This window comes from Chelonia mydas, chromosome 3 (assembly GCF_015237465.2).
Source record: "Chelonia mydas isolate rCheMyd1 chromosome 3, rCheMyd1.pri.v2, whole genome shotgun sequence".
NCBI classification, from domain to species: Eukaryota; Metazoa; Chordata; order Testudines; family Cheloniidae; genus Chelonia; species Chelonia mydas.
Genome location: NC_057851.1, coordinates 144,229,972 through 144,256,903, shown reverse-complemented (window position 1 = coordinate 144,256,903; position 26,932 = coordinate 144,229,972). Strand labels below are relative to the sequence as shown.

At 53.7% G+C, this 26,932-nt stretch overlaps 1 protein-coding gene across 1 annotated transcript; it reads left to right on the top strand.

Annotated features, from left to right (window-relative positions):
- The first annotated feature begins 8,292 nt into the window (after nt 1-8,292).
- NFKBIE (NFKB inhibitor epsilon) lies at nt 8,293-26,723 on the top strand. The gene is made up of 6 exons (XM_007071673.4): nt 8,293-9,171; nt 21,960-22,062; nt 22,656-22,878; nt 23,108-23,196; nt 23,602-23,850; nt 24,217-26,723. Exons 1-6 carry the CDS (start codon nt 8,828-8,830, stop codon nt 24,280-24,282), a joined length of 1,074 nt encoding a protein of 357 aa, XP_007071735.1. The 5' UTR covers nt 8,293-8,827; the 3' UTR covers nt 24,283-26,723.
- Nucleotides 26,724-26,932: the final 209 nt, after the last annotated feature.

Genomic DNA, 26,932 nt, shown 5'->3' with positions numbered 1-26,932 from the left:
GGAGGGGTTACCTCCCCAACCAGATGAGACTGGCTTCAAGCACCAAGCCACTGGCCAGCCCAGGAAAGCACAATGAATGAGGAACCATCAAAGCAAATAGGAACAGCTTGAAACTGGAGGGGTGGGGGGGACCCAGTCTTCAAAAAATAAGAAAGGGAGGGAGTTTTCCCCACATTTAATATCTATAGGGACTGAAAGGGGAAAAAAACTGCAGATCCTTTTAAAATGGAAAGGGTTTGAACTGAAGATCATCCAAAACTTGGGGGACAGTCTTGAGGAAGGAGGTTGTCTGTGAACACTGGATCCCTCCTATAGCTGCTCGATACTCTGGGGAATAGTTTTAAGGTAATAGGTAACTTTCATTAGGAAAGGGATTTTATCTAACATAGAAGTGTAAAGCCTGAGGTTGTGTCTTCATATTTATTTTCTGTGTAACTTGTACCGTCTCCCTCACTATTCCACCTTTGAATCTGTGGTTTTTCTATTAAACTTTTGGTTTATTTTTATCCCAGGCAGGTCTCAGTGTGCAGACTGCGTGGAGTGTGAGCACCAAAGCAAGCTGATAACTAGGGGAGCTGGTTTTGTGCCTGCCCGGATGATGAACTAGAGGGGAACAGTCCAAGTGTCTGGTAATAAAGAACTCGGGAAGGATGTGGGAAGACCCAGGACTGGAAGGGATGTTGGTGTCACCCTGCCAACATTTCAGAGGAGTAGCTGTGTTAGTCTGTATCAGCAAAAACAATGAGGAGTCCTTGTGGCACCTTAAGGACTAACACATTAATTTGGGCATAAGCTTTCATGGGCTACAGCTCACTTCATCAGCTGCATGGAGTGGAAAATAAAGTAGGCAGGTACAAATACACAGTACATGAAAAGATGGGAGTTGCCTTACTGAGTGGGGGGTCAGTGCTAAGGAGGCCAATTCAATTAGGGTGGATGTGGCCCATTTTTAACAGTTGACAAGGAGGTGTGAGTATCAACAGAGGGAAAATTATTTTTTGTAGTGACCCAGCCACTCCCAGTCTTTATTCAGGCCTAATTTGATGGTGTCAAGTTTGCAAATTAATTCCAGTTGTGCAGTTTCTCATTGAAGTCTGTTTTTGAAGTTTTTTTGTTGAAGAATTGCCACTTTTAAGTCTGTTGTTGCGTGTCCAGGGAGGTTGAAGTGTTCTCCTACTGGTTTTTGAATGTTACAATTCTTGATGTCTGATTTGTGTCCATTTATTCGGTTGCGTAGAGACTGTCCAGTTTGTCCAATGTACATGGCAGAGGGGCATTGCTGGCACATGATGGCATATATCACATTGGTAGATGTGCAGGTGAACGAGCCCCTGAAGATATGGCTGATGTGGTTAGGTCCTATGATAGTGTCCCTTGAATAGATATGCAGACAGAGTTGGCAATGTGGTTTGTTACAGGGATTGGTTCCTGGGTTAGTGTTTCTGTTGTGTGGTGTGTAGTTGCTGATGAGTATTTGCTTCAGGTTGCGGGGCTGTCTGTAAGCGAGGACTGGCCTGTGTCCCAAGGTTTGTGAGAGTGGGGGATCGTCCTTCAGGATAGGTTGTAGATCCTTGATGTTGCGCTGGAGAGGTTTTAATTGGGGGCTGTAGGTGATGGCTAGTAGCATTCTGTTACTTTCTTTGTTGGGCCTGTCCTATAGTAGGTGACTTCTGGGTACCCGTCTGGCTCTGCCAATCTGTTTCTTCACTTCCCCAGGTGGGTATTGTAGTTTTAAGAATGCTTGATAGAGATCCTGTAGGTGTTTGTCTCTGTCTGAGGGATTGGAGCAAATGTGGTTGTATCTTACAGCTTGGCTGTAGACAATAGATCATGTGGTGTGGTCTGGATGGAAGCTGGAGGCATGTAGGTAAGAATAGCGGTCAGTAGGTTTCCGGTATAGGGTAGTGTTTATGTGACCATCGCTTATTTGCACTGTAGTGTCTAGGAAGTGGATTTCTTGTGTGGACTGGTTCAGGCTGAGGTTGATGGTGGGGTGGAAATAGTTGAAATCATGGTGGAATTCCTCAAGGGCCTCCTTCCCATGGGTCCAGATGACGAAGATGTCATCAATGTCACGCAAGTAGAGTAGGGGCGCTAGGTGATGAGAGCTGAGGAAGCGTTGTTCTAAGTCAGCCATAAAAATGTTGGCATAGTGTGGGGCCATGTGGGTACCCATAGCCGTGCTGTTGACTTGAAGGTATATATTGTCCCCAAATCTGAAATAGTTGTGGCTGAGGACAAAGTCACAAATCAAAAGAGTAACTGCAAAGAATAACTAAGCTGGTGAAAACAGCAGAAGACCTTGTTGCTTGTGAGCTGGCTACTGGTGTCAGGGATCTGAACCATAGCTGCACAGCAGAAAGGCCCCTAGAGTTACAGGGCAGGCAGTGACAGATTGAACCCCTTACTGGTCTGAGTTCCCAAAACATCACACCCTTCCAAAGCCTTTGAATCCCAGCAAATCCCAACAGCCAGAACAGAAGGCACCAGCAGGGGGTTCACTGTTCAGTCTCTTGGCTGGAAGAATCCTGCTGCAGCAGCAACACAAATTGCGGCTGAGACCCTCCGGGAGACTGGGTCATGCACGTTCTGGTCTGCTCTCAGCTCCCACCCCCACAAGTCCCAGCAGGATTTCCTCCCTCCTGGCCAGCCCTTCCCTGGGGCCATGATCCCTGTTGCCTAGCAGGGTGAGCAGGATGGTGCAGAGCAGCATTCCACACTCAGAGCCTTCACTGTCTGGTCTTGGGGCCTAGCCCTGTTCATGGGAAATCCCAGCATTGTACCAGCCAAGATGGGAGATTCCTTTATGGCTGCAGAGGAAACCAATTCCAAACAAGCGCTGGTCTTCCTTTCCCAGCCCAGAGAGGTCTGGCAGCCGCAGCGCTAAAAGCAGAGAATTAGCTGAGTTGGGAGAGCATCAGCTTGAAGAGCTAAAGGGTACTGGCTCAATCCTAGAGTGTAAGCTCTCTGCGGCAGTCTGTGTTTGTACGGCACCCAGCCCAATGGATCCTTGATCCTGACAGGGTTCACTGTGGTAAATACTAATAACTTGATGTGAGGTTGTGGGGCTTGTCGTGGGGCTCATGACTCAACGTTACAGAGCTGCCTTGTGACTCAGCCAGGAATTAGCTCAGGAGCAGTTTGATGCCTACCCACTCCTGTGGTTTCTCTCCTAGGGTCTCTCTCTCTCTCTGGAGTTAAGTTAATCCCTCTTGGTGGCTTCACCCTCTGGCTACATCACTATAGTTTTCCCCTCGAGGTAGTATTAAAATCCTACTGGATAAACTGACTTAGGCGGCCTTTGCTCCACTGCCCAGTCTGTGCCACTTCCCCAGTGGCGGGTAAGGGAACCTGGGCCCATCCTCTACTCCAGATTCCAGGCCACAGACCCTATGCCCAGTGTCCACACCCTTCCCTGGGCAAATTCCTACCTTTCCATCCTCTCTTCTAGCTCACCCTTGGGTTACCAGTGGAGCTTCCTCTGCTCCCTATAGCTGTCTCACCACTCTCAGGTTTTTGCCAGAGTCTGTATCCCAAGGCAGGATCTCAGGGCCTACTCTCCCTTGTCTGTTGCCAACTCCCGCATCCCTAAGGAGTCACTGTAGAGTTCCTCCCTGCAGCTTTCTCTTACCACCAACTTCCTCTCTTTATGCCTATCCTAGCTCCTCCCGCAGTTGGGCTTCATCAACCCAGTCACAGGGTTAATTGGCCCTTTTTACTGAGCCAGGCATTGCCTGGGGTAGACGTCCTATCACGGAGCTGTTCCGTTGTATGCAGTGAAGGTAGCACCGGCAGAAGGTGCTGGATCAGCAGGGGCAGTGTGGGGTGTGATATGCTGAGTTCACCCATGACCTGGAGAATGGGAGGGTATTTCTGTCTCTATGGCCTGTTCAATTCTTGACCTTGCTGTGAGTCCCCCAAGAGGGGCAACAACTAGTTATGGTGGTGGACTCTATGATGTGGATACCTTACCTGAAGCTGGGCTGAGGCATCCCTCCAGCCTCACTTCACACCTCATGTCACTGTCAGCTTGGACACAAACCAATGACCTCCTGCAGAATGAAAGGCCCCTGAGACAGCCAGTCACACTTATGTGGCTGATATTGACCAGACTGTGTGGGTTTGGCTGCCCATCAGTCTCACCTTGTTCTGCAGAACGGGGGTGGGATGAGGGAGTTATATTTGGCACAACAATCAACTAGAAACAGAGCTGCAGCAGCAGATCAACCACACTGACAGCCAAAGGCAAATGCTGACTGGCTCAGTGGATTGGTCATAGGAAGGCTCTAAGGTCACTGGTTAGCAGTGGAGGAATGTTATCCTCCAGTGGCTGTTTGATGGCCCATGTGTGCAATGAGTTCATGGATCTCAGTTTCTGATGGGAAAGTGTCTACATAGCAAAACCCACTATTAACTTTGTCTCTAACTGGCATAAAAGCCAAGCAGCAGATAGGTCATAGAGATCTAACTCTCCACACACACTAGAAGAGGTCCTTCCAGAAGCCATCACTCTTCAGGGGCTGTCTATCCAGCCTCTCTCACCAGTGCTAAAGTCACTAATAAATCAGTCCAGGACTGGGCTGGCTGACGTGCTTTGTAAGACATGGCCTGAGAGCTATGAGTTTGCTTCCCATAATGAATATCACATGCACACATCTGGGTCCTTAGACAGAAGTCAGTGCTCATTGCTGCACCTCTGGGCAGGGTGAAGGGGAGGGATCAGTCTCTAACCCAGGACAGTAGGTTCCAGCAACACAGTGACATCCACCACAATGGGGCTAGAGCAGGGTACAGGTGGAATGCAAAAAGCAAGGGCACTTGGGGAGGTGACCAGAGCCAATGGGCAATGTCTATTAGAGTATAAATTCAGGGGGAGGAGGGAAAAGGAGGTCACCCTTGTGCATTTACTGGCCTGTCTTATTGACTCATGGATCAGATTCCCCAAGAGCCTCTTGGGAAGCTCCCCTTGTGCTCAGTGATTGGAAGCCATCCTCTGGAAGGCAAACATGTGCCAGACATCAGTGATGAGAATCCCCTGAAAGGCATGGGCATGCACTGCTGGCTGCGGAAGAGGAAGGTAGGAATTCCCAGTTACTACCTCAGACCATGGGACGACACAGCATGCTCTTAGGACCGCAGAGTTTCCTATTCTTCCTCTGCCATCTGGCCATTCCTGAAACCCATTGGCTCAGCCACTGCTATGCTGCAGGGTGTGCTGGACATGATGGTGAGAGAAGCCTGCACAGGCTGCTCCTCCTTCAGGGTGAAGATCCAGGCTCTAGTCAAGAGCTCAGCAAGGCTGTGTCCCAGAGCTGGAACATCAAGATTTGTCTACTTTTGCATCCAAAGGGAGAGAAATGTCAGCTGCAGATACATCCAAGCAGAACCATGGTGTAAAGGAACAGAACAATCTAAAGCAGCATTTTTCAAATGTGGCCACCATGGCTGCATGCGGTCACCAGGGGCTTTCCTTGCGGCCACAGCCTCCTGGGTGATGATGGGGAGGGGGCCGGGGAGTAACCCTCCCCCAGGGCCACCAGCAGGGGCTGGTCTCTGTCCCCTTCTGGAGCCACAAACACTGTAGGAGCAGGCGGCCAGCGTGAGCTCCCCACTTTCCTGGAGACGGTGGGGCTCGGGCTTCAGGCTTAAGCCCTGGGGTGGTGGGTGATAGGCTCTGGCCGTGCGGCAGCAGGCTCCATCCCCCAGTCGCAGGGCTCCGGGCTCACCCCTCGCACATCGCCCCTGGCCCTCACTGCCTCCTCCAGTCCCCATCTGTGTACCAGGGCCCCAGGCTCTTGCTCTGGGCTCACTTCCTTCATCTCCCCTGACTCCCGCTGCCTCCCATCTATCCCCCTATCACCCCTTGGCTCCCTACCCACTTCCCCATCCAAGCTTGCCAGGGCTGAGTAAGTCTGCTGTGAAAAATGGTATTGTTAATATCCCTTTTTTCACAGCCTCCCAGCTAGCTAGCAAGTCTGCTGTGAAAAGTGAAATAACAAATATACAAAAGGTCACTTTTCACAGCAGATTTACTAGCTAGCAAGTCTAAAAAAAAAAAAAAAAAAATGCAACCAAAAAAAGCAAAACATGCAAAGCACCTTATTTGTTTTGCTGTTCTGTTTAGGCCCAGTAATGAATAGACAACTATACATTATTTTAAATTATTGAGTTGGCAAAAAACAACAACGAAACCCTCCATAAATAAATTACAATGATTTGGACGTGTTTTTGAGCATAATTATTTGTTTTTCCTAAAGTTAATTAAGTCTTTTAGGAAAAATTGTCAGAGCGGCCACCAGCACGCGTTGGTGGTCGCACTCTGAGGCCACCCAAAAATTTGTTGCAAGAACCCCTGATCTAAAGGTCAGAGACAGTGATCCAGAGAGTGGAATTGATCACATGAGCTAGGGGAAAACTTGTGACCTTAAATTATTGACAGCTCCAGTGACTTCCTGCACTTGCCCTCCGCCCTCCCCTTCTCCCTCCACCACCTCTGTGGGCACTGTTTCTACAGTAGTTAATACACGTGGGGTCTGGGAGTAAATGCATGAATGGCAGGTGTGAGCTACTGTCACGCAGGCTCCCATCAGTCCAAAGCAACAGCTGCAGCACTGCAGGGGGAAGTTGCTTGAGCTTTGTGAGCAATCTGATCTAGGCTTTCCCTAGCACCCCTCACCATGGTATCTAGGAACCAGATCCTCAAAAGTATTTAGGCTCCTAATTTCCATTGGCTTCCATTGATTGATGAAAGTTAGGAGCCTAAATATCTTTTAGGATCTGGGTCCAAGTGCTTCCCAGGTAAATTAGACTGGCATAGAGATCTCCCTATTGAATTTCCTGTGTCTTCAGCTTTCCCCCCTTCTGTGGTAGGACACATGCCTTCCTTTTGGAATTAACTGCCTATGGGCACCAGAGAGGTGTAAACCCACAAGAGGGAAAGAGACGCATTGTGATCTCCAACACAGAAGATCTAGGAGTTGTGGATGCAACTGAGAAAAGCAAAACAGGCTGAACCTCCAACTCTCTTCCAAGGAAAGGGGTGGAAGCCCCATTGTTTGAAGCCCTGAAAATGTAACTGGACAAAGTCTGGGCAAATCCATAGTAGGGAATAATCCTGTAATGGCTGTTGTGAAGGGCAGGGCCACCCAGAGGGGGGAGCAAGTGGGGCAATTTGTCCCAGGCACCGGGCCCTGCAGGGGCCCCATGAGAGTTTTCAGGGGCCCCCACAAGAGTTTTTGGCAGCAATTCGGCGGCGGGGGTCCTCCCGCTCCATGTCTTCGGCAAAGTGCCCCGAAGACCCGAAGTGGAAGAACCCCCGCCGCCGAAGACCGCAGGCCTCCTGAATCCTCTGGGCGGCCCTGGTGAGGGGGATGCCCTAGTTTGGACCTTGGAGATCTCCTCTGTACCTAAGATGATGTGCAGCATTGAGAGAGAGTGTTATACAGTGGTTATAGCTCTGGTCTAGACAGGCACAGGTCTGGGAGCCAGGACTCCCAGTTCTATTTCCAGTGCTGTCACTAACGTGCGACTTTGGGTTAACCACTTCACCTCTCTGTGCTTTAGCCTCTGTACCTGTAAACTAGGATAATTCTATACAGCTAGACGGAGATTATAGGCACCACCTATGTGTAATGTTGGCTGCCGCATCCCATTACATAGGCGGCATAGGTCCCATAGGACTAAATTGGTTAAAACGTGCACGTCTGTAAAGCAAATCTTGTTCGTTCCTACCACTGTCATTGGTAAGAGGCACATTCAGTCTAATTTCCGGCACACACTAGCGTACACCAGCCTTGTCACCCACACAGCCTAGCCTAGCCAGCTCCCTGCTCACTTCTACCGCAGCCCGAAATCATCACCAGAGGGAGGAGGCAGGCCCAGACCACCTGAACAAACACAAGCCACAGCTGGGAATTGGCCGGGCAAACATCTGGGGCTCACACAGACCATCTCTTTCACACTCACACGGATTTTCTCTCACCCATAGCCGCACACACGCAAACTAGGCAGCGGGGCGGGGGAAGGACGCAAGCCGAAGCTTTCTAAGTGTTTGTTTTGCCCTTCCCCTGAAGGGGCTGGGTGCTAAGCTGTGCTGCCCCTGGAGCCAGCCATGTCCCAAGCCAGGGACAGACACTGGCCCAGATTCACAAAGGACGCCTCCTCCCCACGTGAATCTTCGCATGGAACCAGCCCTGCGAGCGGGAGGGGGGGGAAGGATATTAGCAGCTTGGCTCCTCGCAGCGCGGGGAGCTGGAAGGGGGGAGATCCCGCTGGCTCTGGGGGCGGTGCCCAGCGCCGGGGCTGGCGCCAGGAGCTGCGGGGGCGTGACAGGCTGCAAGGGGGCGTGCCGGTGGCGGGGGAATCCCGGCCGCAGCCGATGCCAGCGAGGCGTGGCGCAGGCTGACAATGGCTGCGGACGGAAGCGCCTTCCGCGTTCGAGGAGGCGGGGCTCGGGTCTCAGGCTGAGCTAGGTTTGCGCTCGGCCCGGGTAGGCTCTCCATTCCGCTCCGGCTCCGGCTCCGCTCCAGGCCGCTCGCCGGGCATGAGGCCGCCGCGGCCCCCGCTTGCCTTCCGGCCAAGGACCCTGCCCCGGCCAGGCCTCTAAGCGCCCCCTTCCTGGGCCCTCCTCCCCTGCTGCAGATTCCCCCCCTTTGCACCCCCTGCTGCCCCAGCCCGGCTCCCCGTTTGTGGCCCCTGCCCCAGCTCGGCTTCTCCCCCGGTTCCTGTCTGAGATCCAGACCCCCCCGCCCTCCCTTTGCCTCCTCCGCCGGCCTGCCGGGTTCTTGGGGGCTGAGCGGCCGCACTGCGCGCCCGCTGCCCTCGCACCATGTCTGGGCCGCGGGGCTCGGAGAGGAAGGAGAGCTCGGAGCTGGAAGAAGGGCAATGTGACTCGGGCAACTTCTCGATCCACTCCTCGATCCACTCCATCCGCTCCCTGCCCGGCTCGCTGGGGGATGGGGAGCACCCCCGGGGCCTCGGGGACACGCTGCGGGAGAAGGACGCCGGCCCCCTGGGCAAAGAGGGAACAGACGCTGTGGAAGTGGAGGAGAGGATCGACTCTACCTATGGCTCGTCCTCCCTAACCGAGCACCTGGCCGAGCTGGGGCAGCTCCCCAAGGAGGAAGCAGAAACCCTGGAGGGGCTCATCTACATCTCGGAGGATGGCGACACGTGAGTGACCTTGTGGCTAGTGCTGCTCTCCCCCGGGCCCGGGAGGGACACCACAGGGAGGGGAGCCTAGTTTCTGTGGCCCCGTCCGTCCTTGGCTTCTAAAGGCAAGGGAGCCAGTTAGTCCTGCTTGTGGTGGCTGTGATGTGGACACTTGTCCCTGGGGAACTGAGCAGCTCATCTCACACAGGGCCACCAAACAGCCATTAAATGCAAATGACTTCCAGCCACTGCTGTTCTGCAGTCACATTGACACCAGTGCCTCAGAGGTGAGTGGTTCTGTGTCCCATTCCCTACCCAGCCTTCCCCGTCACCTGAGACTGGTTGAGTCTGACACCACAAAGATAAGAAGCTGCATGTCTTTAGAGATAGCCAGTGCCCACCAAAACTTCGGAGTCAGATTGTAACTGGAGGGACTGTCAGTAGAAGAATCCATGTCCCATCTCCCAGAGCCATACTTTTTTCTTCTTCGGAGTCACATGTAGGTGCTCAGCCACAATGAAATGGGCTGGGTATTTAACAATTAATCTAAGATTGGGCGAGATCAAATGGAACTAGCAGAGAGAAAAAGAAATTGTGCAGATCCATTTACTTTTCAGGTCTGAGCAGTGGGACACGTGGACGGAGTTAGGGGTCTGGATGGGACGTGTGGTCAGAATGATACAGAAATACATGTGATGTGCCAGTGAGAAGCTGAGTTTCTTCTTGTTTTGTGGCTGCCAGGAAAATGGGAGGCAGGTTCCCTGGACAAAAATCTTCTCTTTTCACCTGTGAAAACTCCAAAGCACAAAGCTCTGACAGCAAGGGAGATGACTCACCTGCATAGGCTGCTTTAGGTTGTAGCCACCTGACTAAATCCGCTATGTTGGAGAAGACCTGATTACAAAACACTTTAGTTCCCTCTGTGCTGCTGGATAGAGCCATGTTGGGGGGTACAGGGGTAAACTGGCTACAGCATAACATGTAAAAAGAAAAGGAGTACTAGTGGCACCTTAGAGAGTAACCAATTTATTTGAGCATAAGCTTTCGTGCGCTACAGCTCACTTCATCGGATGCATTCCGATGCATCCGATGAAGTGAGCTGTAGCTCACGAAAGCTTATGCTCAAATAAATTGGTTAGTCTCTAAGGTGCCACTAGTACTCCTTTTCTTTTTGCGAATACAGACTAACACGGCTGCTACTCTAAAACCTAGCATAACATGTGGCTCATATTCCTGGACCTAAAATGCCTTTGCAGGTTCTGTGGCTGAAGCTGATTCAGTTAGTAAGGGATTTTTGTGTGTCTAAAGAGGCAGTGGCCTAATCCTGCATCCCTTCTACTCCTCTGTTACAGCTTTAGGTGCTATTAGCCTCTCTAAGGCCTAGTTTACACTTACAAATCAGATTGAGGTGTCACGCAGGGCTGTGAAAAATTTCGCGCCCTGAGCACCGTAGTTAGTTTGATCTAATCCTGGGTGTAGACAGTGCTAGGTCGATGAAAGATTTCCTCCTCTAGACAAGCCCTAAGTGCTGTGACTTTGGTGTGTGCCAGGGGATCATTGTTTTCCCTTCCCCACTGTGTCTAGGAGATGGAGTCCGTTGGAGAGTCTTCTACTGATTTATCTGGTTCCATCTTGTAAGGTGCCTAAACCTGTTGCATGTCACACTGGCATGATCAGACCCCATCATAAGCCTTCCACTAACTGGAGAAGCAATTAACTCCCGGTGGCACTTTTCACTCCCTCCCCACAGGAGGCAGCTTTCCAGGGCTCTGCAAATGGCTGCAGCTGCGCTAGTGCTTGCATGCTCTCTCTCCCCTTTAAGGTGCAATTTAAAACAGGAAATCTTCAAAGAGTGAGGGGGAAAAACGTCTGCTACTTATGGCCGGGCCTTCGTGAGTTAGTACTTAGAGAAGTGGGACTGAGTCCGAACTCCTGGGTTATATCCCTGGACCCTAACTCTGGGAGGGAGTGTGTTGTAGTGCTTAGAGCAGTGAGGCTGGACTCCTGAAAATATCTAGGCCCAGGTGGGTTAGGAATAGCATGCAGAAGTGCTGAGCACTCACAATTCCAGTGGAACTCAGTGGGGGTACAAGTGCTCAGCACCTCCCTTGCGTTCTCAGTTTTTCTGTCTGTAAAATTAGGCTAATAATACTTACAAGGCTTAATGAATGAATGAAAGGGGCCAGAGAGGGCCCAGAGTTATTCTAGGGAGGCAGAAAAGATGACCCAATAGGCCTCTTCTGTTTCTGATTGTAGATTGCCCAGGAGCAGCAAGAGGAGAATTGCAATTGTCCCATCATGTGCCTTACTTGAATTCATCCTGTGAAGCAGAGCCTGGGCTAGCATTAGAACCTCAAGCTGATTATTTCTCAGAAGGTTCATTGAGCAATAGCACTTCCTTGTAACCATTCTAATTATGAACACAGAAGTCCTGGGCTTAGAGCTAGTCGTTCCTGTTTCGTCAGCTGTCTGGGTTGATTCAGTCCCTGATCCTGAGTGGGCAAACCATCCATGATCTGGTGGGGGTAGAATGTGCTGTGGGTGCCCAGTGCCTTTCTTGGCTCCCCAACCTGTGATGCAGTTTCCTATGGGCTTGCCTGAGATTCTGTGTCATTGGGAGCTCTGTCCTCAGTCTGACACTTGTGATGAAAGTTCATCAGTGGAGACAGAGATGAGCTTGTTACCAGCCACTTGAAATCCCATCAGGAGCCTCCCATGGAAACCTGCTTCAAAGGAGTGGGTGTAATTGATGTAGATTGGGGCAGCTGAGTCAAAACTGTGCCTGCAGAACTGAACCAGCTCTGCTCTGAAAACAAGAAGGAGCTCTGGTGGTGCAGGAGGGGTTAATGTATTAGCCCACCTGCCCTGGAGAAATGGGTCTGATCACAAGTGAAAAGAGTTAGGCCTCTGCCTCATCCTTGGTGGATATTTGATTGAGTTACACAATCTACTGCGTAATTGGCAGTTTCTGGTTTGGAGATGCCAGGACTAGAATAGCAGGGGGGCTGCAGGTCACGACTGAGTTATATTGGCAGAGCTGGAATAGTAGGAATGCTGCAGGTCAGGAGTGCGGGATCAGCAAAGTTGTGGGGTGGGAGTATTCAAAGACTGGACTAGCAGGAAGTAGTGCAGTCAGGAATGAGGAATGCCAAGGAGGATTGTGGGTCAGGGTTGAGATGTGTTGGCAGAACTGGGTGGGTGAGATCGAGTCTAACCTCTGGAATAGCAAGGGGCTACCAGCCAGGACAGAGATACTTTGGCTGAGCTCTAGCTGGGGGTTGTTTGACATGGCAGGAGACATGCTCCAATGGTGGGCTGCTCCCAGGCATGCCAGCATTATCCTCTGCCTGGTAATGTCCAGCTTCTCCTCTTGAACTGACAGTTTGTCTCTGCTAAATTGGATCCCAGGGGAATGACTCTCTGTGGAAGTTGGAGAGGGGTTTTCCAGCCTGGGAAAGGTCTGGCTGGCTCTGGGCAGGCCAGAGAGTAATGCTAGATTTGTGTCCTGGACTCCTAATGAACTCATCCTCTTTTTAGGGAGTGACTTGGAGAAACTCCCTGCCTCTTGCCCTCGCCAGGGAGCTGCAGCAGGGGGGTGGAGCAAGCTGCCCATTGTTGCTTTTGAGGGGGGATGGGATAGAATTTTCATTCACATTCCTGCTCTGGGCAACCCCCACACCGCCACCACCACCACCACTGATAAAGTGATGCTGACTGCTGGCATGGAGGTTATGCCTCGGTTTCCCCCATGTGTTCCAAGTCAAAGGTATTTCCTCTTCCTGCTGTCACCTTCTTGGGCTAATACTCCAGGGCAGCCAAAGCATGGCCCCTGAAGTTCCACCAGGCTGAGGCCTATATCTCCGACACTGATGGGTTTACTGGAAATCTCCAACTGTGTTTGGATGAGTAGACTACATATGCCAGCATGCAATGCTCCATCTTGCCCTGAGTAACCAGGCCCCATTGCATGATAGGGGCCCTAGTGCTCACAGGGTTCACCTCCATATGCGAGGGCATATGGCAGCCACTGTCTTCAAAGTAGGGGTTTGGCATCTGCAGCCCCCTCACTTGGGCAAAGCTTGGGGGTCCCCAGCTTAGCCCGCTGCCTGGGAAACAGTCTCAGTGGTTCCTTCATATGGAAATGGGGCCAGAGCTATTTTGGTAGCGCCAAGGTCTGTCTGTGGTGTCTCAGAGGAGGAGGGGAAGCCTCACTTCCTCCCCCGCAGTGCAGTTAGTGTCGTGCCTGCTGATGGGAAATCACGTGCTGGTGACTTGGGGACTGAGGGCTGATAATCAGGGATCAGGGTGAGTTCATGAGTTAATCCAGGTCCTGGTCCCCGAGGAGATGCAGTTTTAGTCTTCTCTCTGTGTGGTGGTAACTGGAGGCTGTGGTGGCTAACGCTGATGAGCATTTTTCTTGCTTTGCTCTGGCCTGCTTGCAACTATTCAGTAATCACTGTGCCCTAGGCCCCCCACTGAGTGTCTCAAGAGATGCAGGCAAGGTCAGCAGCTCCCCACAGTAACTGAAGTCAAGAGACCAGCTGCCAGCACCTGACCTATTGTGCTGTCTTGCAGCAGCAAGGCTGAGATTGTGCACATTCAAAGTCACTGCTCCTACACACTATCGCTCACTCATCCCCTCCAGGAGGGTGTTCATAGTGCTGATTATGCCATTCAGTTTCACACCACTGTATGTGCAAAAGAGGGAAAAGAATCACTGGCGCTGGGAGAACCCTGGGCAAGCTAGATGGAGTTCAAAGAAGGGCAAGTAAAAGAGGGGTCAGGCAGGCTGAGTTATGGGGAAAGATTAAAAAAGCCTGGCAAAGGGATGACTGGGGGAAGACGTGTGAATTTGCTGCCCAGGAGGGGATGGGATGGAATTAAGCAAATAGAGATTTAAACTGAATCTCCGAAAAGCTTCCAGGCACTGAGACATATTAGGCTGAGATTGGCTCACAAGGGAAGGTTTAGAAGCCCCAGTAGCTCAAGATCAAACTGTAGTAAGTGAATATTAGAAACCAATCCTTCCCTGGCTCCTGTGGGACTGGATGGTCAAACAGGCTTTCCACCTCTACCATCTATGATTCTAACCGCTAACTCTTCGGCTGGTCGGACAGAACACCTCCTTCAGGTGGGGTTTGGCTTTGTAAATGTAACTTTCTCTCGTTTCGAGCCAGAGGTGCCAGTGTCTTTTTATATGAGGCCGACCACATGTCCAGCTAACTCATTCACCTAGGGAATCACTAGCCTGCACGTTCCGCTGCTGCCTCATGTGTTCTGGGCTGCACGTGTAGCATATCCAAGAGGCCAGCTGCTCTTGTTTAGAAGGCACACGCCCAGCTCTAGGCTTAACTAGGCTGAAAACCAAACAAAATGTTAGTAAATCTGCAACAGGGAACAATCCCGGATGGGATCTAAAGGGGCTTCCCTGGGCCAGAGTATGCCACCCTTATGTTGGGTAGTATCTCACGCTTGAGTCATCCTGTTGATTTCAGTGGGGCTGCCCACAAAGTAGGGTACCATTCAGTATGAGGAAGGTTAGCCCAGTCTGAGCCTGTGGTGCTTGTACATGCATTTTTCACTCCTTTTCTCCTCCATTATTCTGGGGTGCTCCCCCCTTCCATTGATTGCAATGGCCTTAAAAAGTCTGTCCCTGTGTGGGGTTTGGGATGATAGAAGGGAGAGATCCTATTCCCCATAAGAAGGCCATAAAGAGGCCTCCTGCTTCCATTTTCGTCCTTCCTGGAATGTACCAAGTTGGAGATGCTCTTCCCAACGGCAGGCCAAAAGACTGCCGGGAAGGGTGGCTTGGGGTATGTGCTCACACAGCCCCAGGCCTGGAAAAATAAGCCCTGAACTACGCCTATGAGCCAGTCTGAAATACATCCGTGCCCTGAGCCACAGCTCTTCCTGCCTAGTCTCCTAGTGGTTGGGTACCCCAACTACTTTGGAGCCTGAAGATGCCAGTCTCCTGCCGGCTAAACTCTGCACCACCACCATCAAATCAGTCAATCTGTGCCAGGCCACCCCTCCAGAAAACAATTGCTTCCACCTCCCACTACACACACAATAGATGAGTTCTTGGTAGCCTCGCCTGCCTCACTAAATCAATTTATGCTGGCTCCAGAAACAGAGCCGTCTGTCGGGATGGCATGAGAGATGGGGGCTGAGTTTCTTCTTCTCCTGAATCAGATTGTTGCCTGCCTGAAAACAGTGAGCAGAGGACTCTGGAGTGCGTGGCCTTTCCTACAGGACCCACTCATACACAAAGAGCCTTATGCCGTGGTGGTTTGGCCTCCAGGTGCCAGCCAGGGTGGCAATGCCCCTTCCCCCAACACCAGCATCAGCATTGGTGCTGTCTCTCTGCAGATGTCATTGCATTGGTCACACATAGGTCACATGTCACAGCCGTAAAAGCTGGAGATGTGGTTTTTTTTTAATGGTAGCTCAGACTGTGCAGCGATTGAAGCACTCGCCCAGGAGAAATTCCCACTTGCCTGGGTGAGTGGATTTTTCATGCCTGGCCCCTGTCTCTAGCAGGGAACTTTCCAGTCACCTTTATCCCAGGCTTGTCTTCTCTCACCCCAAACCACCTCCTGCTGTTGAAACTGCAGGTTAATGATTGGAGGACATTGGCAGAAATGTGTGTGGGGAGCCCAGGGCTGGAATAGTGGGGAGGGCGGAGGCTGTGGGTCAGAAGTGAGGTGGGCCATCAGAGCTGTGGGTGGGGAGCCCAGGACTGCAATAGCAGAGATGCTGTAGGTCAGGTGTGAGATGCATTGGCCCAGTTGTGTGGTAAAGGTTCCTGCTGGTCAGTTTGTTTTCTGAGGAAGGGGTTAGCAGGGAATGTTAAAAGGGAAAACAGGATAACTGGAATTCCTGTGCTGCTCTCCTCAGGAATGTGTGCTCTCTGTTTTCCAAATAGTCCTGCTGCTGGCTCTATTTCCTCCTTTCCTCCCATGAATGATCAAGTGTTTACTGCAAACACGGATATTTGCATGATTTCCCATGCCTCTCCTGGGAGATAGCAGGGAGAAGAGTGTGAATTTTCTCTTTAACATGTGGGCAGGAAGCAGGGGTGGGGATGGCAGTTATATAGAACAAATCATGTCCGATGTTTGATCCCTTGTTCTGGATACTTGTAGGCTGAGTGGGTGGATGGGACTGTAGGGCAATACTGCCTAACTAGGGATCTCAAAGCCCTTTACGAATGGGAATCAATTAAGATTCCCAGCCCCTCCCAGATCAGGATCTGTATTACCAACCCCATTTCTTGAAGGGGAGAGACTGAGGCACAAAGCCTAAGTGTTTCCCCAAGGTCTGATAGCAAGTCAGTGGCAGAAGTGGGAATAGAGCCCAGGATCCTAGTCCCTTACTCTAACCTCAATGAATCTGTGGTGATGCTAAAGCTTCTCTTGCCATGTGATTGGGATTAACCCCCAAGCGTAGAAGCCATAGTTCTCGAGTCATCCTCTCCTCTGCTTTCCCCCTCTTTCAAGTACATGAGCTGCTTGGAGCAGGGTGTAGAACCATCCAAAGCTCTGTGTAAAGTTGTAATTAATCCAGGACCATCCAAGATGTCACAGCTGTGGCTGTGCTGCGTGGTGAGCCCACTGGGACATTCTCAAGAATAGAACTCTGACCCTCCTGCTCCAACTGGGTCTGTCTCAGTTAAACTAAAAATAATCTCCATTAGCTGCTCATGGGTTCAAATCCCCATGGGGGAGCAGTACAGATGCTATGACCCACAGGTGAGGGCTCTGGATTCCATGCAGAAGGTGGTGGTGGTGAATGTATGTTTGCATCTGCGTTCTCTCTTTGCCTGTCTGACTAGTTCATTACAATATTATTATTTCTGCTACAATAGAACCTAGAGGCCCCAGCTGAGATTGTGCCTAACACAACAGGGCCCCAGGACAAACACAGAGCTGGCTATTTCAATAGACCAGGGAGACAGATGGTGTGAGAGGAAATGGAGGCTGAGGAAGGGAAGGGTCCCCTTGCCCGAGATCACCCAGCATACTGGTGGCAGGTCTGAATGCCAATCAAATGACCTATCCACAGGGCCACACTACCATCGCCCTTTGCAGTTCCATCACCCCCCTTAACTGTCCTTCTGCACGCACCCCTTTCCCAAGCTCCCCTCTCCCAACGCAACAGCCTACTACATCAGTTGTCCCACCAGCTTAGTTCCCCTGAACGCTAGCAGTTGTGAGGGGTGAAAGAGGGGCTGAGTTAAGGGTGTGGTGTGTGGTCGGTGGTGTATGGTAGCTGTGGCAATGGGAAGGCATATGCTTGCAGGTGAAGGAGTAGAGGGTATATTTTGCTTGGTGGCTTGCCTGTCCATTTCCTTGATTTTGGGGTTTTGTGTTAAGTGTGTGTGTGTGTGTGTGTGTGTGTGGCAACCTCAACTGCTTGGCAACAAAGCCTTTTTTATGTTAATAATTGTAGTGGTAGTCATGTCCGTCCCAAGGTATTAGAGAGACAAGGTGGGTGAGGAAATATCTTTTATTGGACCAACTTCTGTTAGGTAGAGAGACAGGCTTTCCAGCTACATAGAGTTCTTCCTCAGGTATGAGTTTGGGTGTTGTCCTCTTTGCTGTGGGGCGAGGCAGCTGGCCAGGCCAGTGGTATTCTTGGAGCTGTATGGTCATCATTGGCAATATTGAGGCCTAGGAAAGAGTAAAGAAGGCTGAGGCCTCTGTGCCTCATGCTTTGCAGGGTCAGGGGGTTCCCGCTTTGGCACAAGATATTCCTGATCCCTCGCTTGCATCATCATGACGCCCTGCTCTGTAATGGGGCCGAGGCACCAACTTCTCATGCCGCTGGCTCATCCCTCAGCTCTGGTTCTGCACGCGGAGAACTTGAGACAGTTGGGATCTCTATGCCTGTTTCAGGAAGTGAAGGACTGCCACATGATACAGGGGGAACAAATGCGGAAATGAGACTGGTGGGAGACAGAGTGCAGGGGGAGGGGAAATACTCCCAACAAGGCGTGGCCTAGATGGCACCAACTTCCCGGTGAAAGTCCCAGGCACTGATTCAGCAAGACATGCAGTGGGTTGCTAGTCCCTAGTGCCTTTACATGCCGGTCCTCAAAGAGCTCTACAGGGCTTTAAAGGTGGGGCAGTCATATTCCCTCTGTTTTACGGGCAGGGAAGGTGAGTCCCCTCACTCGGCCAGGGTCATGCAGCGCAGTCGCCTTAAACCAAAACCGTTCTACTGAGAGCTGGGGGCGGATTGACAGACTTGGGTTTTCAGCCTTAAGCGTGTGACTGGCCCACCTTTCCCCGACTACCAGTTCTGGGTATGATGTGGTGCGCGTGTTGGGGGGTGGGGGATTCCTGGGGGTGGGGACTGGCTTGGTAGGAATTACAGAGGGCTCCATGTACTTTCATGCCGGGCCTGGCCTCAGTCCCCTGGGAGCTGTTTGGCTCCGAAAAGTGAAAGCAGCAGAAGTTTAAAGTTCAGTCAGAATTGCCCTGGAAAGTCCCATCTGCTGAGACTTCTTATCTAATGCATAGGGGCTGAGAAGCAAGGCCACGCCTATAGCCCTGCTGGTAGGGGGACTGGGAGGGACGCAGTGGGAGCTGGCTTATAGAAACAGGGGCTGTCCCTGGTAAATGGGGAGGGAGGCCCAGCTGCAGGAGCCACCAAGGACCTTGTCTATGCTGAGGTTGTCTGGTAGTCTCCCAGTGTCTTTTCCCTGGTGTTGGTAATGGTGCAATTGCTAGGTAAATGGGGCCCAGATGCTTTCACTGCCATGCCCGCTGAGCTACACACAGCTCTACCAATGCCCCTCTGTCCTGACCAGCAGCCCCCACAGCCCCCCTTCCCCCAGGACCCTCCAGTGGAAACCTTGCTTCTCTCTTTCTCCCCCCCGACAACCAGAGGCTGGTTCCAGTAGGTATTTTCCTTGCTGAATGCCCCATACGCACAGCTGTCAGTTGCTCTTCCCCCTACGCTGGGAGCTTTAGCTGTGCAGGGGGCCCCCTCCCCCACCCCCATTTGTTGCTCAAACTGTGGGTGGCCACTCCCTCCAGTGCAGCTGGGGAATTCCCCATGCCCATGTGACCTGGGGCTTCCCCGGGACAATGCAGTAAGGCACAGAGGCTTGGTTTGGCTCTTCCTGCTGCTCCTTCTGCCTGAAGGGGACCAGCTTGGGGTCCCCTGGATCCTAGCTGCTGACAGACCTGAGCTGCTGTCCCTGCTCAGCAATGAGGTCGGGATAAGCTTCCAGCATTGCCCAGAAGAAGGCACCAAAGTCGCCCCATGTAGAACTCCTCCAGACCGAACTAGTCCCTCTCTCCATCCCCCTTCTAGAGACTACCAGTCACGTCGGCCACCAGGCCCAGTGTGCCATCCAGGACACCTGACCCTCCACCTTTCATGCCCTCCCCTGGGGGCCCCCCAGCACTCCAGCCTTTACGCTGCAGTAGTCACCTTGGGGAGCTGCCGAGACCAGAGGGGTTGAGGTGCCCCCAGTAAATGAGCAGCACTCCTTATCTTACTTGTGAACAGCAGCTTCTCCAGGCCTGGCCCGTGGTGACACCTGGACAGGGAGCAGCTGGTGAAAGCTGAGCCCAGGCGCACCTCCTCTAAAAGTTCCCCCTGTGGCTTCGGGACTCCTCAGTGTTGTTAGTGCCCCAGTAGCTCCCCCCTCACTCCCATCTGCAGCCTGCCAGAAGATTGTGTCCTTTCCAGTGAGACCCCAAGCTGGCCATGCTTCCTCGCCTGTTCCTGGCCTCCCGGCACCGTTACTGCAACGCACTATGACGCCACCTGCCCTGAGAGCAGTATGTCCCTAACAAAGCCACCATCCCCATCATTGCATCAGCCTGGTGCTCTGCTCTGCAGTGAATGCCGAGTCCAGTTCAAGGACGCTGTGGTGGTGTTCAGAGCCTTCCCTGAGGTTGGGCGTAGCTCCCTGGCAATCAGCTTTCCCTTCACCACTGGGCGTCCCGCACCATGTGGGAGCCAGAGTTCTCGCAGGAGGTGGCCTGAGGCTGGAACAGACTCTCACAGGAGATCAGAGACCTCACTGTGATCAGAACAAAATGCAAAACTTGCCTCTGGCTTAGCCTGTAGCACACATGCAACCACCCCCTCATTTTCACCCCCTCCCGCGCAGTACATGCTAACCCAGCTCTCTGTCCCGCAGCCTGGGAGTGGGTCCTTGAAGCCAGAGTGGCGTTACTGTTTCTATCTTTAGATGCCTTGGAGATGCTCAGGCACTGGGGAGATGGGGGACAGGTCTGGCTAGAGAGGGAGCTCAGGAGGAGGTTCATAGCTCTGCTTGGGGGTGGCTTTTGGCGCTAAAGTAATGACAGACATTCTGTGCGGGGCTGGAAATTCCCTTCAGATTTCTCACTCTTGTTCTGACTGCTCGGGGTGCGACAAGGACTGGTGTGAAACTCGCACGAGTGCGGCTCGTGGACTCTCACACGTGTCTCTTGGTGTCTGGGGCCTTGGGCTCCAGTCTTCTGTGCAGATTTCTGTGGGGGCTGAGAGTTGGGCCCAGGTGGGGCTGCCAGCTCCAGCAGACAGTGGCGGGTGCTTAGTCTTGGTAGATATATTTCCATCTGGTCAGCCATGCCCCCTAACCCAGCACTGGTGGTCCCATGGGGTGGGGGGGAGGGGTCTGGTAATCCAGTTCCGGTTTTTCTCTTCTCCTGCGGACCCTGGCCCAGTTCATTCCCAGACCAGTCTGAACTGGGGCAACCCACTCTGGCTCGGTGGATGAGGGGACTCCAGAGAATGGCAGGTGGTCTTCAACTAATCTCCTGGATCCCTCCCACGCTGTATCCCACGCCTCTGCTGCCTGCCCTTGAGTCAGGAAAGCAGAAGTGCTGTGGCTGCAGGGAGGGGGAGGGAGTGGAATTCCCCTAGGAGCTGCTGGCCAGCACTAGGTCGTGGTTCCCTTGCTGCCGCATCTCCCTGGGTCCGGGGGATGTATTCCAGGCTCCCTAGGGTTTGTGTCCTAGCAGGAACGACTCTACCCTTCCTGCCTCTGAGAGTCTGTCTGGGTTGCTGGGTCTGGGTCTCAGACAGGAGCTGGAGGGCCAAGCTCTCATGGGCTCTGCAGGGGCGTAAGGATCCCCTCACGTTGCTAATAGGATTTGGCATTCGCTCTGGCCTCCTTAGCCACCACTCTGTTGGCTGCTGAGCTGGCAAGGGGTGGGGGGACCTCTATTATCTGTGAGGCTCTTTGGACTCCTAGGATGAATGGGGTCCCTTCTGCCCATGATCTGTCTCAGGCTGCCTCTCTGTGGGCCCCAATCTGCGTGCCCGTCGAGACTGTCCACATGGGACGCTCGGGCTGGCTGGAGTGGGGGTGACTGTCCTGAGCTCAGGTGGGGAATGCTAGGGGGTAGAAATGAGTGAGTTGGGGTCACCTGGTAACACCTCTGCAAATGGGGCATAGAACCACCCCTAGCTGGACCTGGGCCTAGCCTGTGCAAGGCAGCTCTGCCCACCCTGCCTGTGCTCGGGAGAACCTGTTTGGAGAGTGGGTGGAGGCCGGTGAACCCACAGTCACTGAATCTGTTTCTCTAAGTGGCCCATGTTGGCAGAGAACGGCTCCGTTCCCTTCTGCCCGACACCAGGAATTGGGCACCTTGGGGATCCGCTCCCCTGGTTGGGTGGGTATGTCTGTGCCAGGCTGACGTGGCATGGGCATTGAGAGGTTCCTCTCCCAGCTCCAGGGCTGGGGGCATGGAAGCATTTGTGTCTCTGTGGGGTAGTGGTGTGGGAGTGACAGGCTGGCGCCATGTGGGAACCGCACCACTGACCCATCTCCTCCTCGGCAGGCTGCTGCACCTGGCAATCATCCATAGCTTCCCAGCACTGGCATTCTTCTGCATCACCCACCTGCCCACGGAGGTGCTGGAGATCCAGAACGACTTGTTCCAGGTATGTACTTGGGGGAGGAGGGTGCTCCAATTCGGGTGATCCGCCGTCAGCCCTCAGGAATGGCCTAGCAGGTGGACCTGTCCAGATTAGCCATTCCCCACACCCCCATTTCCCCCAGGCCCTGGCCTTGTTCCTCATGCCCCCAAGGCTAGTGCCTTGGCCCCCTGGGGGTCTGTGATGCTCTCACCCCTCAGGTCAACGCTGTAGGTATTTGGGGTGCCTTAGTTGAATCAAGTTATGCAGACAGCTGCCTTTGGCTGGTGTGTGGGGTACCCAGATAGGACCCTGAAAATGCAGACACTCAGGCCGGCACTGTATGCAGCCCCATAGTTATCAGAGGCCCCAAGCCAACATGAGCACCCCTGGGGGTGGAGCTGCCTGGATCTCCTCCCAACCCCCCCCTGGAGTGAGGACTGCGGTGTTCCCACTTCCCTCACCCAGGGGAGGCTGTGGGGGTTGGTAGCTTGTACTACTTCCATGGGCCCTGCCTGGGGTGGCCCACTGCTGTCATCCCTTGCCAATTGCCCCAACCTGAGGGGACCCTGTGCCCTCCCAATGCCACCCGTGACCCCTCACTGTCTTGCTGCCCACAGACCCCACTTCACCTGGCCGTGTACCTTGAGCAGCCTGACGTGGTGAGGGCGCTGATCCACAATGGGGTCAGCCTGGACATGCAGGACCGCAATGGCAACACCCCTCTGCACGTGGCCTGCGAGCAGCAGAACCTGGAGTGCGCCAAGCAGCTGCTGCAGGAGATAGGGGCGAGCACAGAGCCTCGAAGGAGCCTGCAGGACCTGCAGCTCCAGAACTGGCAAGGTGAGAAGCAAGGCAGGGGTGTTAAAGGCGGTGCCCAGCTCCGTAGCTGCAGGGTAGGCGTGTGATGGGTGCTGGGCTCCACGCTGAGATGCCCTAGGCAGAGACCGTCTCTCTGTGCAGTGTTTGTGCTAGGCACTAGATAATGGGGTTCTGGTCCGCGACTGGGGCTCCTTGGCGCTACAGGAATACAGTACAATAATAGCTGCCTCTGGGTCTCTCTCCTCCCCAGGCTTAGCCTGTCTGCACATCAGCACCTTGAAGGGGAACCTGCAGCTGATGGGACTGCTGCTGCGGAGTGGAGCTGACATTAACGTCCAGGTAGTACACGGGCTGGTGGGTGAGGGCAGCTGGCCTTGGCACTGCCAGCTGTATTGCTCTGTGCACCTTCCCCAGATCAGTGTCCTGAGGAGTCTCTCTAGCCTCTCGGTTTCTGGAAGCTGGTTCCCCAGGCGGATGCAGGTTAGATGGGGCATGGGCCCTGAAGGGCACCAGACTCCCAAATGGACGTTCCCAATTCCATGCCGAAGCCTCTCCAGATCTGCCTGGTGGCAGGCAGAGGGCAGGGCCAGCAGGTGCCCTTCAGGCTGGTGGCAGGTGCCCATTGTGATACAGTCTGTGCACCCCATTGGGGTTCCATCCCCTCGCCCTGGGCCCTATGCTGGCAGCTGCAGGGGCGGGACAAAGCCGGGCCCATTCTAACACACTGGGCACTGCTGTTTCCAGGACGGTACAAGTGGAAAGACGCCCCTGCACCTGGCAGTGGAGAGCCGTGACCGTGAGGCAGTTCAGTACCTGCTCAGCAAGGGGGCCCACGTGGATGCCCTGATGTACAACGGCTGCACCCCACTACACCTGGCCGTGGGCAGGAAGGATGCTGCCATGGCAGCCATACTGTACCACTCAGGGGCTGACACTCTGCTGAGGAACATGGAAGATGAGACTGCCCAGGACCTGGCCGACGGCAATGATGACGTGAGTCTGTCCGTGTGCTCCCCTGTGGGGGGAACATGTGGTGGGGTGTCCAGGGAGGAGGCCGTGGCCCTGGGACAGGAATGCTGGAGACGGTGGCTGCTCCAGTCCAGCAGGATGCGCCGTAGGGCTCTCGGGGGGAGTGTGCAGTTGCCCTGTCTGTCCCCACCCTGCTTAGAGGGGCATGGCAGTGCGCTGTGTACTCTCATCAGCACTAACCCACCATTAGTGGTGCATTTCCCCTGGGGTGCGTGGGATGGCTGGGCTGTGTTGGCCCTGGCTCCAGATGCATTCAGTCCCCAGGGAACCTGCTCTCCTCTAGCCTTTCTGGCACTAACCCTGACCTCTCCATGCCCGTTGCCTTGGCAGCTCCTCGCCCTCCTGCCTTTCGATGACCTGAAGATCTCGGGGAAGCTGGTGGTGTTCTCCGACTGAGTGACCAGACTCTGACTGAGGGGGCCGGCCCTGGCTCCCTACGCCCGATGGGACCCCACTCACCCAGCCATGGCACTACAGCTGGCAGGAGTGGAGCCGGCTCAGGAAATCTTTCCCCTTGTAGCGGGCTCCGTGGCCCCCAGCTCTCCACCCAAACACCCTTCCCTGAGCAGGTGGAAGTTGGAGGAAGTTGCATGCGCTGCATGGGACCCTCGGATGATGCGTCGGGGCTGCTGCTGCTCTTTCCCCTGCCTGCAATGGGAGCGACCAGCAGGGGGCTCTGGTCTCAGACTGCATGGAGGAGCAGCTGGGAGGGGGTGTTTCCTGGTCCCAGACTGTACAGTAGGGAGTGCTTCTCCTCCACACCTCCAGACACTGCTGGAGCAGTTGCAGGGGCTCCCACTGCCCTTCCCCAGGAGACGCAGACTCTCATAAACCCTTCTTCTCTACACTCAAGATCAGGACCTCATGATTCCCTCAGTGACCACTGGGGGCTGCCCACTCTGACTTCTTGCCGCTTGAAGGCTTCAGCACCCCCATGAGCAGAATTGCCCTGTACCCCGCCAGCCCCTCCCCAACCAGGAGGGAGCTGGGCCAGACTGGACATGAAGATGAACAGGAGGGAGCCCTCCTCCTGTGGGGGGAGCTGGATGGGAGGTACAGGTCTCCTTCTGGAGAGGGGCGCAGAACCCAGTGCAGGGGCCCCTCTGCCTCTTCCCAAAGAAATCCCATACCTTGCTCCCTGAGATTCCCTGTCTGTCTCCCTATGTGAGCCCAGCTTAGCTAATGCTGCTCCCTGCTTGGGCAGTTCCATCCAGACAACTTGCACTCCCAGCTGCAGTCGTAGCTGGGCTCGGAGGAGGGAGGGGCTGGGAGACCTGGTGTTTTATCCCCAGCTCCGCTACTGAGTGGCTGCATCACCCTGGACAAAGTGCCTTTCCCTTCCTTGTGCCTCAGTTTCCCCCTCTGAAAGGGTTTAACAACACCGACCCACCCTGCAGAGCAGTGCACACACGCTTGTGTGTGAGGAGCTTAATCCATTGACATCAGTAAAGGACCTGGAGATTCTCCAATGGAAGAGGCTGGAGAGGGGCCCAGGGTTCTTTCCCTGATGATTAGCCACTTCCCCTCTTCAGGCTGCCATGTGTGTCCCCACCCCCAGCATGGCTGCTTCCCTGTGGCAGGTGTGTAGATCAGGGGTGGCCAACCTCTGGCTCCGGAGCCACATGCGGCTCTTCAGAAGTTAATATGCAGCTCCTTGTTTAGGCACCGACTCGGGGGCTGGAGCTACAGGCGCCAACTTGCCAGTGTGCCGGGGGGTGCTCACTGCTCAACCCCTGGCTCTGCCACAGGCCCTGCCCCCACTCCACCCCTTTCCGCCCCCTCCCCTGAGCCTGCCTTGTCCTCACTCCTCCCCCTCACCCCCCAGAGCCTTCTGCAGCCACAAAACAGCTGATCAGGAGAGGAAGGGGTGGCACTGATCGGTGGGGCTGCCAGTGGGTGAGCGGGGCGGGGGGAGCTGCTGGGGGGCTGCTGATGTATTACTTTGGCTCTTTGGCAATGTACATTAGTAAATTCTGGCTCCTTCTCAGGTTCAGGTTGGCCACCCCTGGTGTAGATAGTGTAGCATTTGGGAGCCAGTGGGGGAGCCATGGTGCCTGTGACCCCATGTAAGCTGGTGACATTCTCAGCTCGCTGCTTTGGAATGGCTGTTTATTGTCTGGGGGGCAAGTCCTGGATGGCGCAATCGCCCGGGATGCTCTGGAGAGCCTGTTCCCTTTTCCTGAATTCTTGGAAGGGCAGCTGCAATAGTTTTGCCAGGAAAAGCTGCAAAACTTCTTAGCAAACACTTTGTGAGCCTCGCCGCAGCCTCTGTGGCTCCTCTGGGCAGCTCAAATCATTGGCTGTCTTTATCTCTCTCCCTCTTCTTCCCCCCCATCCCGGGTATTTTAGCACTTACACCCTGCTGTGGTCACAAATGAGTTGAGTTTAAAGGCCTCAGCCAAAATCTAGTGGCAATGGCTCTGGAGCAGCTCAAACTAGCTCCATCTTCATTTTGATGTGATTGGCGGGGTCTGCCCAGGAGAGGCCCAGGACTAGAACAGTGTAGGGGGTGGGATGTAAGAGCCTTTTAAAATACTCTGGTTTCCCTTTTTAAAATAACGTCTCAGGAAAAATGTAATAATCTGTTCTGTGCTGCCCCCTTGTGGCTGTTGATGGTATTGCAGCACCTCCTCTACGTTGGTGTTTCGCCAGAGCTCCTTGCGTGGCTAGGTCTGAGTCCTGAGCCCCTGGCAAGGTGTGGTTTGCTGGATGCTCTGGTGATGGGGGAGCTCTGGTGTCATGCTAGGGAAGCACTTATGGCCTGAGCTGTTGCCGGTGGTTAGGGAGGGGGCATTCAAATGTTATTTAAAGAATAAAGGGATCAATCCTGTAGAAAATGATCTCGGTATTGATACCACTCGTCTTCCCCTCTCTCATGGCTCTGTGGAGAGGAAGCAGCCAGCCCAGGGGGGCTGCCACTACTCAGCCCCCAAAGGAGGCGCTCTGGGAGCTGGGGTGAAGTCATTGCACCATCCTGCTGCCCGTGCTGGAGCTGTGGTTCTGGAAGTACATGTGCCCTGAGCCTGTTGGTGGAGGCTGACCACCA

Bases quoted from the DNA above. Each gene is read 5' to 3' on its own strand.
- NFKBIE (XM_007071673.4), top strand. From the start codon at position 8,828: ATGTCTGGGCCGCGGGGCTCGGAGAGGAAGGAGAGCTCGGAGCTGGAA. The intron at 9,172-21,959 runs GTGAGTGACCTT...CCTCCTCGGCAG, and splicing joins ATCTCGGAGGATGGCGACAC to GCTGCTGCACCTGGCAATCA. The intron at 22,879-23,107 runs GTGAGAAGCAAG...TCTCCTCCCCAG, and splicing joins GCAGCTCCAGAACTGGCAAG to GCTTAGCCTGTCTGCACATC.